This window comes from Oryza glaberrima, chromosome 9 (assembly GCF_000147395.1).
Source record: "Oryza glaberrima chromosome 9, OglaRS2, whole genome shotgun sequence".
Taxonomy (NCBI): Eukaryota; Viridiplantae; Streptophyta; class Magnoliopsida; order Poales; family Poaceae; genus Oryza; species Oryza glaberrima.
This window is the reverse complement of record NC_068334.1, coordinates 12,424,457-12,439,352: the sequence shown is the minus strand read 5'-3', so window position 1 is coordinate 12,439,352 and position 14,896 is coordinate 12,424,457. Positions and strand designations below refer to the sequence as shown.

The 14,896-nt window shown below is 47.4% G+C and overlaps 1 protein-coding gene and 1 pseudogene across 1 annotated transcript in view; one reads left to right on the top strand and one right to left on the bottom strand.

Moving 5' to 3' along the window:
- Positions 1-2,491: 2,491 nt before the first annotated feature.
- LOC127783747 (uncharacterized) lies at positions 2,492-3,365 on the bottom strand (annotated as a pseudogene).
- A 411-nt stretch (positions 3,366-3,776) lies between these two features.
- Positions 3,777-14,896, top strand: part of LOC127785368 (uncharacterized) — a 28,807-nt gene continuing 17,687 nt past the window's right edge. The window contains exons 1-3 of the mRNA XM_052312797.1: positions 3,777-3,803; positions 4,543-5,377; positions 8,218-8,234. Coding sequence (XP_052168757.1) covers positions 3,777-3,803; positions 4,543-5,377; positions 8,218-8,234 — 879 coding nt within the window. The remainder of the gene's footprint in view (positions 3,804-4,542; positions 5,378-8,217; positions 8,235-14,896) is intronic.

The window sequence follows — 14,896 nt, the reverse complement described above, 5'->3', positions numbered from 1 at the left end:
GGCGTGCAATACCCGAGCGAAGAGGAAGACGAGCCGTTGTGAACGAACACCAAGCAGTCGCACAAAGCACTACCCAAAAACCTTATTGCCGCCTTCTCCCGGGACAGGACATCGAAGGTGAAAGATCCGGAGACTTGCTCTCCTAATTGCCAGTGCACACCGACGAGCGAGATGTAGTAGACTATGAGCGACGACGCTGTATAGAGGAGGACGTAAACCCTAGATTAATTTTGCGTGTGTTGCATGGAAGTGGCGTGCTCCAGCGAGCGAGATGTAGTAGATTACAAGCGATAACGTTGTACAGAGGAGGAGGCAAACCCTAGATTGATTTTGCGTGTGTTGCATGGAGGTGGCGGCTCGATTTATATAGAGATATCGGGACACTTGATTAGGGCGCCTTCACGATCTCCACTCCACGTAACTGAACCGAATAAGTCGCGTGTAACTTATCCGGACTCCACACCACTCCACGCACCTGATTATTAGGTGTGTTTCCAAAAACAACACCTGATTATTCGGGGTGTTTCTAAAAACAAAACTGTAAAAGGAGGCCGCATCTAAGCAAGGGTCATGAACCAATTTTGGCAGTCCATTCGACACGCATGTGCCGTATGCGTGCTGCCACGCCTCACCAGGCGAGGTGAGCGAGCGCACATGTTTCCCTTGTTCTCTCTACCTCACATGCCTCAAGTGGCTAGGAGAGCATCCTCTATTATAAGGAGGTCTCTCTCTTATAGAATATGCAAACTTGCCATGCATACCATCCCATGAGATGTGTTTTTATGATTTATAAAGAATTAATCTTCGAATAGGGTAAGACTCACTTATTAATTTCAACATCTCGATGTTCCTCGCCGGCAAGATCGCCATAGTTCCGTTGAGGGAAATTTGTTCTGATAATTTCATGATCATGTTTCTAGCTAAGTCCTGAATGAATATAGACATCAGGGAGTATGGAATAGCCTTTGTCCTCATAAAATTCTAGGTTACCAGTTGGAAGTCCGAAGTCATGTAGCATGTCTAGTGTTCTGAATTGTGCTATATGATGTCTGGAATGTTAAATCTGAAATCAGAATATGAAAAAACTGTAATCGGATGTTTGTAATGTACTGCGTTATAGAAAATCTACAATTATTTCTCTGATTCATTTTTAAAAAAAAAATCTCGAGTGTGAAATTTGAAACCTTGTGTAATCTGACGGAAATGCATGCATCTACATAAGCAGCAGGATGCTTTCATTGCCCATGTACCTGCATAACAATCATCACGCTTAAGATGAAGATGGGGAGTTCCTGATTGTTGCATGTCGAAAGCTTGAAATGATGGTTATGTAACTTTTTGCTAATTATTGATGGAGATTCACCAATAAACTGGACTAATGTTCTCCTCGTCCTGTTTGGTTTTCTCCTATTTTGGTTTGGTGTGTTTAGCTTTATTCTAGACTACACTAGAATGATAGATTGTAATAATTGACTGTAGCTAACTCTTTTGAGCAAAGGCCGGGATGTTTTATTCCATTATCTTAAAAAAAAAAAATCATCACGCTCTCGACCATGAATCATCACGCACAAACTCTGAATATTAGTCTGAACAATTCGTTGGTCAGGTAGACAGGTTGGCGTAATAGGCGTCGCCCAGGAGGATTAGCTAGGTCCGGCCGGCTGGTTGGTGATCACCATCTGATCCACGGTGAAGGTGGTGTTGACCGTGGCAGTCATCCCCGATGCGCGCCCAACGCCGAGTTTCCCGACCGGCCAGCTGCTGTGTCCTCCCGGCGGCGGCGGGATCACGTACATGGGAGGTGGTGGAGTTTTTTTTTTTAAACAACCTGCACAAGATAGTGCGGCTTTTTTATTGATAAAGAAGGAATAAAGTATAAGCCTATAGTCCTGGGAGACTGTAGTCAGAAAAAAGAAAATATACAACTACACCACACGTGTACGTCTGATCCTACTACTTAAACAAAACATGCACACAATACCTCAAAGGAATAGGACTTCTAAACGACGCCTCCAAGAAAGAAAACGACGCCAAAAGCGCCGCCGCCGTCCGTCCTAGATAACCAGGACGAGGTTTTCACTCGAAGAACCCACTGGGAAATGATAGAAAACACGGCAACGCTCCAAGGGGAAAACGGCGCCCGTAGGCGTCGCCGTTGCCGGCCCGATGGCTAGGCCTTCACCCGTTGTTCTACTCTCCTGCGTTTAAGAGTGCATGCCAGTTCATCAGAACCACCATCTAATCCCCTTTGATGCGCAGCCACTGCGCCGACGCCTCGCCGCCGGCCGGCCATCAAAGAAAAGTCTCAACCTTCACTGCGCTTCACGTCTATCCACGTGGTTGGGTTGGAGAGGGAGAGGGTGAGAGAGAACAATAGATCTATCCCCTCTCCCCTGCACTCGCCCATCTAGCGTGGCCATCTTACGGCAAGCTGCCACCGCAAGAGGGCAGACACCTGAAAGGAAGCTCGCCGCAGGCTTCAAAACCCCCCTCACAGCATGACCGTCGCCTCGACCAGAACGCCCGTGTTCCAATGGGTGCTTGGTCGCATCGCCATCGCCTTCGTCCTCCTCACCGCAGCCATCGCCTCACCGTCACCACCGCCGACGGGCTTTACCACCGCCCCCGGCCGCTCCGTCGCGCCGTGCAGCCGTCTCCTGTTGCCGGCTGTGCCACGTCGCCGTCTGCCGTCATCGTCCGAGCCTCTGCTGCGGCCGCCACCGCGGCCTCCGCTGCCGGTCGCCACCGCCTCCACGCGCGCCAGCCTCCAGCCGCGCCTCCCCGTGCGCCGGCCTCCGCAGCCTCCGGTCGCATCGCCGTCCGCGGCCTCCGCGCGCGCCGGCCTCCAGCCGCGCCTACCCGCGCGCCATCCTTCGCAGCCTCCGTCACCATGGCCTCGCCATCGCCACCGCGTCCTCCGCACGCGCCGGCCTCCAGCCGCCAGCCGCCGCCGCCGCCGCTCCTGTCGTAGGCGCCCGAGGGCTTGCTCCAGCCAGATCCGGCATGGATGCGCCGGATCCAATCGCGGGGAGGCTGGATCCGGCCGCGACGGCACCGAATCCGCCGTCTCCACGCCGCGTCGTCAGCCTTTCCTCCGCGCACCGGCCCGCCATCCACGCGCGGAGACGGGGCGCCATCGGGGGTTGGCCTCCCCGCCGCCATTCCGGCTGGCCACACAGTTCTCCGGCAGCGCGCTCCGGCGGTGGCGAGGGGAGGGAGTGGAAGAGAGAGTGGCGGCGGCGACGCTAGGGTTTCCTCTTGTCGCCCGCGCGTGGGCGACGCGGGGGCTCTCTAGCCTGGTGAGGTGGTGGAGTTAGGGGACAAGAGCGACAGCGGTAGATGAGAAAGGGCCGGGGGAAAATCATGGATGAACGAGCCGCCGCGATCTGAATACACCGCCGGTTCTGCAAGCCGCATCCATGCACGTCTCACGTCTGAGCCGACAGCCAGCCGGGCGCGCGGGATTAATCCGTTAGAGACCAGCGGAGGGGCCGGGCGGCCGTCCTATGATTACGTACGTCGTCCACGACGCGGCAGGTATTCACCAATTTTTTTTCCCGTGTAGGATTTGGCGAGAGCTGCCGTGTATACGTAGCTAAAACTTGCCGTGTTGATCACTCGTATCGTATCACGTTGCAACTCCACAAACGCAAAAACCGATTAGTATTCGCTCGCCACAACCACACGTCCTATATAAGCGCGCCACCACACCACGAGAAAAGCGGCAGATATATCAAACACCGCTCACGTCTTGTTCCCAAGCGAGACCAAGCGAGATGGAGGCCACCGCATCGACATCGCAGCCCCGGGACTAGGGGTGAAAACGGTACGGAAACGGACGGAAACCAATTTTATCGTTTTCTTTTTCATATTTTTTTCGGAATCGGAATCGAAATCGGAAACCCCGGAAACGAAAACGGAAATGAATATTATTGAAACCGAAAACGAAGCGAAAACGAACCGGCGCGGATACGGTAACGGATATTTATCGGAATATAAAAAACCCTTAAACTAAAGTTCTCAAATCAACGAAAAATGTAGTTAAATATTTTTTTCTAAAACAATAAATCAATATTTCTATATTTTATCAATTAATAATAATACAACTAGTTGTACACTTTACTTTCTTGGAGAAAAAGAACTATATTCATCTATAAATAAAAAGATAATTAGGAAAATAAAATATAAAGTATTGGACTAAAAAATATCTCTATTTAATTAAACATCTCAATACATAAATCTAAACATTTAGAGTAGAAAAGGCTTAAGCTAATCAGTTGTATATGAGAAATTTTTCTATTTCCGATTCCGAGAAAAAACCTGAATTTGTTTCCGGAAAATTTCCGAATTCATTTCCGGAAAGTTTCCGACGGATTCCGAGTTCCGACAGAAACTGCCCTTATCATATTCGATTCCGTTTCCGAGGAAATATTTCCGATTTCGTTTCCGTTTCCGAAAAATTCCGAACAAATTCCGACCGACAGGTTCCGTTTCCGAAAACAGGTCCGGAATCCGGAAAGTTTCCGTACCGTTTTCAACCCTACCCGGGACTGGTCGTCTCTCCCGACGGACGTGCTCCTCCTGATCCTGGGGACTCTGCGGTGGTCAAGCCACCCGAGCGTCGCATTGGTGTGCCAGCAATGGCGCTACGCTGTGTCGCTCTCGCCCTTCTACCCGGAGTGGATCACCCCACTCCTGCTCAACACCGCCGACATAGGCACTGCCAATATCCGGTACTATAGCCCTTACTACAACAAAAACTTCGAGGTCGATGACACTCTCAAGCTGCCTGGTGCGAAAATCTGCTGCTCCACCAAACGGCATCTCAAGATGCGCACGGACAAATCCTTGGTGTTTGATTTTGACCTCGTCACCGGTGCCCTTGTTCAAGTACTACCACAAATACCTTATACGTTGTTTAATTTTGTCATCTCCGACCATGATGAGAGGCTATTTGGTGCCGAGGCAACTTTCACCATCGAGGTTGCTAGTTCCATTCGAAACAATAGTGGCGAGTGGGAGGACTGGAAGTTGGCGGAGAATCATCTCGACTGGTCACGGCTTCGAGCATCGCCAGTCACCAATCCGGTTCTCCATAATAGCTTGTTATACCTTCTAGGTCAAAATGGGAGGTTAGCGGTTTATGATCCTTGTAGGCACGATGAAGGATTTAAGATTCTTGACAAGCCTAATAGTTTCGGGTTCAAATGTGAAGACAGCTACTTGCTCGAGTCCAACCAAGGTGAGTTGATGGTTGTATTGATTGAACGACATCGGAAGATGGTCCATGTCGTCAAGCTTAATGAGCAAAGGATGGAGTGGGAGAAGGTAGATAGCTTGCAAGGCCAGACAGTGTTCACCGGGTCACAAACCACTGGTGGAGAAAACATCTTTCTTCGGTCGGACGATTTCCACAATAGTCCCGGTTGCAATAAAAACCGGGACTAAAGATGATATTTAGTCCCGGTTAAAAAGGGTAATGGGCATATTTCATCTTTAGTCCCGGTTGGTAACACCAACCGGGACTAAAGATCATCTTTAGTCTCGGTTCAAATGCTGTCAGGGCTTGTCAGGCCCCCCCGGAATCTTTAGTCCCGGTTGGTGTTACCAATCGGGGCTAAAGATCGTACCTTTAGTCCCGGTTGGTGGTCCTCTTTAGCCCCGGTTGGTAACACCAACCGGGACTAAAGTCCCACCCCTTTATATATGTCTTCTTCCTCCTCCAGCCCGAGCAAGCTTCAAAATTTTTTCAAAAAAGAGGGGAGGTCATGCCATAATTTCTAGTGAATTTACTTTGGTGATTATATAAAAATCGGAGGTGCCTAAAAGGTTAGCAACTTCATCCTCCAATGTTTTTTTTGGTCATATTACATTTGGAGCTATGTTTTGCACATTTTTTTGTCTCCAAAATTTTGTTGTAAGTTGATGAGAGAGAAAATTTGTGTGGGAAAAGAAAGAATATATAGAAATTTTGTTTATTTGCTAAAGAAGGTTTTATAAAATAGTTGAGTAGGAAAATATAGTGAAAGTTAATCTTAAATAAAAGAAAACAAACTAAATTGAAAATTAAAAGAATTTAAAACTTCAAAAATAATAAATAAGAATTATTTGGTGGAATATTTTATAATTTTTGTATGAAGAATGATATGTCATTATTGTATGACTGTTGAAAGAGTTTGTGATTATTTTATCATTATTGTATGACTGTCATTATTGTACGAATGATTATTTGTGCACGATTTTTTTTCATTTCATGTAGATGGATCGGCAATGGATGTACGCTGACCGGCGGTCCAAAGAGTTTATTGACAGCGTGCATTAGTTTTTGAGAGTGGCCGAAGCTAACAAGCAGAAGGGTTTTATTTGTTGTCCATGCAATAAGTATAAGAATCAGAAGGAGTATTCTGCATCCAGGACTATTCATTTCCACTTGTTTGAGTCGGGGTTCATGCCAAGCGGGCGAGGAGATGAAGTGGTTGAAATGGAAGAAGATGAAGTGGAAGACGACAATATTCCAGACTTTGCTCAGTACGCTGGATTTGAAGGAAATCAAACGGGCGAGGAGGACAAAGATGTTGATTATAACGACGTTGCGGATGATCTTGGTCAGATGTTGCGGGATGCCAAGGAGGACTGCGAAAGTGAAAAGGGGGCCCATAAATTGGACAAGATGTTAGAGGACCACAGAACGTCGTTGTACCCAGGTTGCGAGCAGGGGCACAAAAAGTTGGATACCACTCTTGAGTTCTTGCAATGGAAGGCAAAAAATGGTGTTAGTGACAAGGCATTTGGCGATTTATTGAAACTCGTCAAGAACATTCTTCCGGAGGGAAACAAATTGCCCGAGACAACGTACGAGGCTAAGAAGATAGTCTGCCCTCTAGGACTGGAAGTTCAGAAGATTCACGCATGTTCGAATGATTGTATCCTATATCGCGGTGAGGAGTACGAGAACCTAGAAGCATGCCCTGTTTGTAAAGCACTACGATACAAGATTAGACGAGATGAACCAGGTGAGGTTGACGGGCAGCTAACGAAGAAGAGAATTCCTGCTAAGGTGATGTGGTATTTCCCTATAATACCACGGCTAAGGCGTTTGTTCAGGAACAAGGGGAATGCTAGAATGATGCGTTGGCACGCTGAAGAACGTCAACAGGACGGGATGCTGAGACACCCCGCCGATGGTTCGCAGTGGCGAAACATCGATAGAAAATTTAAAGACTTTGGAAAGGACACACGAAACATACGGTTTGGTTTAAGTACGGATGGCATGAATCCTTTTGGAGAGATGAGCAGCGGCCATAGCACTTGGCCCGTTACGATGTGTATCTACAACCTCCCCCCTTGGCTATGCATGAAGAGGAAGTACATAATGATGCCGATTATTATTCAAGGCCCCAAGCAACCTGGTAACGACATCGATGTGTTCCTAAGACCACTGGCCGAAGATCTTAAACTGTTGTGGAAGAAGGAAGGTGTCCCCGTGTGGGACGAGGACAAACAGGAGGAGTTTAACCTACGAGCGCTGCTGTTCGTAACCATCAACGATTGGCCTGCACTTAGCAACCTATCCGGGCAGTCCAACAAGGGGTACAAGGCTTGCACTCACTGTATGGATGAAACAGAAAGTACGTATCTTAAGCACTGTAGGAAGGTTGTGTACATGGGTCATCGTCGATTTCTTGCTGCAAACCACCCAGTACGGAAGAAAGACAAGCACTTTGAACATAAGGCGGACCACCGTACAAAGCCTAAACATCGCAACGGAAAAACAGTGTTTGCTATGGTGAAAGATCTTAAAGTAGTGTTTGGAAAGGGGCCTGGCAGCCAGCCTATAGAGAGCGAAGATGGTCACGCGGTGATGTGGAAAAAAAAACTCCATATTTTGGGAGTTACCCTATTGGGAATTCTTGGACGTCCGCCACGCAATCGACGTGATGCACCTCACTAAGAACCTTTGCGTAAACCTTCTTGGCTTCCTAGGTGTATATGGAAAGTCGAAAGATACACTAGAAGCACGTAATGATCTGAAGCATATGGAACAACGCGGCGACCTTCACCCGGAACCAAAAGGAGAAAGGCAGCCATTACTTGAGTCCAACCAGCTACACTCTTAGCAAGGCAGAGAAGGAAAGTATGTTTGAATGCTTGGAGAGCATCAAGGTACCGTCTGGATACTCCACGAATATAAAGCGAATAATAAGCACGAAGGAGAAGACGTTCACAAACCTAAAGTCTCATGGCTGTCACGTGTTGATGACACAACTGCTACCAGTTATAATAAGGTGTATCCTCCCAGACAATGTCCGGGCAACAATAACAAAGCTATGTTCTTTCATGAACGCAATTTCGCAGAAGGTTATCGATCCGGATAGGTTAGAAGCCCTTCAGAATGATGTGGTGCAATGTCTTGTCAGCTTTGAGTTGATATTTCCACCTTCATTTTTCAATATAATGACGCATCTGCTTTGCCACCTTGTCAAAGAGATCGGTATTCTCGGGCCTGTGTTCCTACACAACATGTTTTCTTTCGAGAGGTACATGGGCGTTCTGAAGAAGTATGTTCGTAACCGTGCTCGTCCAAAGGCAAGCATCGCCAAGGGGTATGGAACAGAGGAGATCATTGAATTGTGCGTAGAATTTGTTGAAGACCTTGCCCAATCGGGGTACCTCAATCACGCCATGAAGGGAGACTACGGGGAAAGGGGACTCTTGGAAGGAAAGCAATAATGACGGTAGACAACAATTTATTCCGTAAAGTCCATTTCACGGTTCTGCAACAATCTTCATTGGTGGCTCCTTACATCGAGGAGCACTTGGCTCTAGTTCGCGCCAGAAACATCGGTAAGTCCGATGCATGGATTACACGGCATCACATTGATACTTTCCCCGCGTGGCTGCGATAACATCTCATGGGTAACGAGACGATTAACCAGCAACTGGCCTTCCTGGCGAGGGGTCCATCTGGCTCGATCGCGACATTCCAGGGATATGAGATCAATGGGTACACATTCTACACAAGAGCCCAAGACATGAAGAGCACGAACCAGAACAGTGCTGTTCATATCGATGCCATGGGACACGATGGTACAACTGGCACGTATTACGGTGCCATCGAGGAGATATGGGAACTTGACTATGGACCTCTCAAGGTCCCTCTGTTCCGGTGCCAATGGGTTAGGTTGACTGGTGGAGGCGTAACGATTGATGACAGTGGGATGACAACGGGTGACCTTAACAAGGTTGGCTACTCGGACGAACCTTTTGTCCTTGCCAATGATATAATGCAAGTTTTTTACGTGAAGGACATGTAGCAAAGGAAAGAAAGGCAAAGGGCCTGACGAGCCGAAGCGCCGCGTGGTTCTCCCAGGCAAAAGAAAAATCGTCGGAGTAGAGGACAAGACTGACGAGGATTACGATCAGTTTGATGGGCAACCACCTTTCACGGTGACGATTGACCCTAGCATCCTCCTATCAAATGAAGACACCCCTTACTCATGTAGCGATCACAAGGAAGGAACAATAGTGAGGAGAAAGTACGTGCGGACAACCATCACCGCCGATGTATTGCCGTAATTGTTGTGTACACGATGTAAACTATTTTGGATGTATTGAATATGCTAGTTATATATGATTATTAACAAATTTAAATCATGCATATGATAGGTATATATGATTATTAGAATTTTTAAAAGTTTTAAATCATGCATGTGGTATTTACATATGTTAATTAGATTTTTTAATAATTTAATATCATGCATATGCTAATTATATATGATTATTTCAATTTTTATTAATTTTAAATCATGCATGTGGTATTTACATATGTTAATTAAAATTTTTAACAATTTAATATCATGCATATGCTAATTATATATGATTATTAGAATTTTTAAAAGTTTTAAATCATGCATGTGGTATTTATATATGTTAATTAGAATTTTTAACAATTTAATATCATGCATATGCTAATTATATATGATTATTAGAATTTTTATTAATTTTAAATCATGCATGTGTTATTTACATATGTTAATTAGAATTTTTAACAATTTAATATCATGCATATGCTAATTATATATGATTATTAGAATTTTTAACAATTTTAAATCATTCACGTGCTTATTATATATTATCCACTTAATTTACTACAGACAACAATAATTTTTCGAAGGTTTTGTCATTGATTTTTCGACTTTAAATAATTTTAATACATTATTTACTATTTTAGAAACACATATGCAATGAAATTCAATATTCAGTGCTATCATCTTTAGTCCCGGTTCTTAACCCTAACCGGGTATAAAAAGAATTTGGAAATAGCGGAAAAATATCTTTAGTCCCGGTTGGTGAGAACAACCGGGAGTAACTAAAGATCTAGGGGTATATATATTCCCGACGCGCCCTCGTCTTCTCCACCAACACTTAGAAGTTTTTCCTCCGATCGATCTCGGCTTCTTCTTCACCGCCACTGCCTAGGGCATTCCCGCGCCGACGCCGCCGTCGTCTCTCGCCGTCGTCTCGCGGTCCTCGCCGCCTCCGCCGCCGACGCCGCCGCCGCAGCTCTCGGGTGAGAGCCGCCGCTGCCTCTCTCTCTCTCAATCTCTCTCTCTCTCCAAACCGCCGCCGCCTAGCTCGTTGCCGATGCCGCCGCCGACGTAGACGCGCGCGGCCGACCCCTCCTCCGCCTACCGCCGATGCCGACCCCAACTTCCACGCGGCCGCCACTGCTGACGCCGCCGCGTCCACGCCTCAGCCATGGCGACGATGCCGACGCCACTGCCACGCCGCCGCCGCCGCCTCCGCCTCGAGCTCGCCACGCCGCCGCGCCGCCACGCCACGCCACGCCGCCGCCACGCCCCGCCGCCGCCGCGACACGCTGCCGCCGCTCCGCTGCCACCACGGCCGCCCGAACTCGAACGAAACGTGAACGAGCGCGAACGAACGTGAACGAACGCGAACGAACGTGATTGAAACGTGAACGAATGCGAACGAACATGAACGAACGCGAACGAACGCGAACGAACGTGAACGAACGCGAACGAGCGTTAACGAACGCGAACGAACGTGATTGAAACGTGAACGAACGCGAACGAACGTGAACGAACGCGAACGAACATGACTGAAACGTGAACGAACGCAAACGAACGTGAATGAAACGCGAACGAACGTGATTGAAACGTGAACGAACGAGAATGCAGTTGAACTAAAAGTGTGAGAACGAACGCGAGCGAAACGTGTACGAACGAGATAATTAAACTATTGTTGAACTTAGCATATATATATGATTATATATACTTGAAAACGTGAAATACAATATATGTTCCTTTGCGTTTAGACTAATACATTTTTTTTTGCATGTTGCAGAGAAGACGTCGTCGTCGTCGTCCCTCAAGCCGAAGTGGTAGCTAGCCCTCGAAGGAATTCGCGCAGGCAAGTGATGTAAAGATGTGATTGTTAGAGATTTAATATAAGATTATTAGATTTCTAATATAAGATTATTAGATTATTAGAGTTAGCATATGTGAGTGTTAGAGATTATTAGATTATTAGACTTAGCATATTTGAGTGTTAGAGATTTAATATAAGATTATTAGAGGTTTAATATATGAAACTTAATTAGACTTAGCATATTTGAGTGTTAGAGATTGTTAGAGATTTAATATAAGATTATTAGAGGTTTAATATTCGAAACTTAATTAGACTTAGCATATGTGAGTGTTAAAGATTGTTAGAGATTTAATATAAGATTATTAGAGGTTTAATATACGAAACTTAATTAGACTTAGCATATATGATTATCTAGGGTTCTAATACACGACACTTAGACTTAGCATATATGATTATTTGAGTTTTAATACAAGATTAGTAGAGTTTTAATATTATGCTTAGCAAATATTTATTCTATGAACAGATGGCTGATCGCGATGAGGAACAGATACTGTACGATACAATCGCAGAGGGAAGCAGCCAGTACTGGAACGAAGAAGAGGGGAACGAGGATCCAAACCAGTACTTGAACGAGGAGGGGAACGTGGAGAGGGATGCGGAGGGGAACGAGGAGGGGAACGTGGAGAGGGATGCGGAGGGGAACGAGGAGGAGGCTAGTGGAAGTCATCCCTCCGCTGGATAGAAGAGGGCACGCGGACAACGAGGTGCCGCGAAGAAGATAGAGGGTCGGCACATCATAACTGAGGTGGACGCAGACGGCCGACCTAGTGCCCCGGCAGAAGCAGCCAAGAATTTTGTACGCCACAGCGGTTGGGTTGTGAGGGATAACGTGCATGTCAGCAAGGTGTACTGGCGCAGAACAAGGGCACGCGGGGATAATGACAGCTTTGTCCCGGAATCAGAGAAAGATATGCTGTGGACCACAATGCTCGAGACGTTCACGCTCCCTGCGGGTACGGAGAACATAGTGAAACAGTGGACTTTTAAGAAAATGGCAGAACAGTTCCAGAGCTTCAAGGGAGATCTGTACAAGAAATACATCCTGAAGGGACTAACACCGAACTTCGACGTATTCCCAAAGCTAAGGGATCATTGGGACGAGTTCGTTGCTTACAAGACTGGGCAACAAGGGCAAGCGATGATGGTCAAAAACAAGGAAAATGCCGCCAAGAAGAAGTACCATCACCACTTGGGGTCAGGCGGCTATAGCGTCGCAATGCCGAAGTGGGAGGAGATGGAGGCAAGAATGATTGAGAGGGGTATCGAACCGGCCACCGCTAAATGGCCGGATCGATCGAAGTTCTGGTACTATGCTCACGGTGGAACGCTTAACCCAGTTGATGGCTCCCTGGTCTTCGGCGATCAGATACGCGAGGCTGCCAGTAGACTAACTGACGCAGTGGAAGCCTCTTCTCAGGGCACGTTCCGACCCGACAGAGAGAAGGACGAGCTGTCACTCGCCCTACAGACTCCCGAGCATCCAGAACGAACACGAGGGAAAGGCGTGATTCCCTGGAAGATTGGATTCAAGGAGGACATCCACACGTACAGGAGTCGGATGAGGAGCAAGAGAGATACCGAGGCAAAGATTGCAGATCTTGAGTACAGGGTATCCAGCTACGAGCTCAGCATGCAAGAGGAGGTGGCAAGGAAGGTGGATGAACGCATGGCAGCACATTGGTCCCAGGATCCCCAGCCATACATACCTCCTCCAATGGTCAGTCCATCAGGCAATCGTAGCAGCTGCGCCTCAACGGGGCAGGTAAGATCACAGAGCATGGACGCCATGCAAATCCAGGACGAAACCACCTGCCCCGTTGATGAGATCACGCAGCGGACACCATGTGAGCTGCATATTCCCTTCAAGAACTTATCAATCAAGGTATGCTCGTAGTTTTATGATTTTTGACTTGTACGTTCCGCAAGTTGCTGCTTAGGTTGATTACTAATAGATAACCTCTCATCACGTGAAGGTGGCGTTGGGAATGGCCATCCCAACGGACATTTCAGGGACTAACCACTGCAGGCCGATTCCAGCAGGATACTCGAGGGTCAAAGTTGAGCTGGTGGAAGCCGCGTACGAGGACCTCGAGTTGGACTACCCAGGAGGAGACGGTGAGACGAATCTACGAGACACAAGCCACGCCATTATACTATGGTGCAAGCGGTACATCATCCTCCCTGGGCAACAAGCGGCGTCTCGTGCACCATCTCCTCCGGCTCCGCCGTCTCCTCCTCCGCCACCTCCTCCTGCACCATATCCTCCGCCACCTCCTCCTGCACCATCTCCTCCGCCTCCTCCGCCTCCACCTCCACCATGTCCGCCTGCACCTCCCAAGACAAGGTCTCGCCAAGCTCCACCTCCTGCCAGCACAAGGGCAATGAAGAAGGCCAAAGTTGACGCCACCAAAAACAAGGAGCCGCCGTACGATTGCAGTCAAGAGGAGCTTGACGCTTATGTGGCAGGAGAAGTGAAGAGGCAACTCAAGCCTCGGAGTCCTGAAAAGAAGATACCTATTGACCCAAGCGTGAAGAAGTTCTTCAAGGGAATGTCCACCACAAACAAGGAGGCCTTAAAGCTATCAGACTATGACCGAACACTTAGGAAAGCCTATTACAAGAAGTCCAAACCAGTTCCTTAGCTTGGAGAACAACCAAACCAAGAGGTCGAGCCATTGGTGACCGGCAAAGACTTTGGCATAACGGATTTCATTTCGGACACCGATCTAACTGTGGATCAGTTGGTTGGAGGCGCACCAATCCCGAAGGCGGAAGTGGCATACAAGTTTGAACTCGGTAAACCGCTTGTCAGGCCTGAGCAGCTGCAGTCCCTACCGACACAATTGTACAAATTCCATGAACGGTACATGGAAATGAGCGCCAAGGGTAGAGAGATGTTCGGAGCGAGGATCAGAAACCCCGACTTCTTGCAAGGAGAAGATGTTCTATGGATCCATTTCAAGGATGTCTTCGATCTGTACCATATGGACGCCCTCGACGTCTCTCTTCTGAGCGCATGGATTTTGTAAGTATCTTTTGTAGGATTGAGATGTCGACTAGAGGGGGGGTGAATAGGCGATTTAAAACTAAATGACACCTAATCAAAACTAACCTAAGTTGCTAGGCTTGGTAAGGGTCAACTCTAACTAAGCAACTAAGTTATGTTTTGCAAACCTAGGGTGATAGTGGCTCAATTATATCTCTAGGAAAGTAAATCACACTCCTATGTCAATGTTTAGCAATCCTAGGGTGATATGATCTCAAGTTTGTCTCTAGAAATGTAAATTGCACAAATGTAAATGCGACAATCAAATGAGACAAGGAGACAAGAGATTTTTCACCGAGGTTCGGAAACTCGCCGGTTTCCTACTCCCCATTGAGGCGAGCCCAACTCCACCGCTCAACCACGAAGCCACCGCACGCCCCCTTGGTCAAGGGGTGGGCA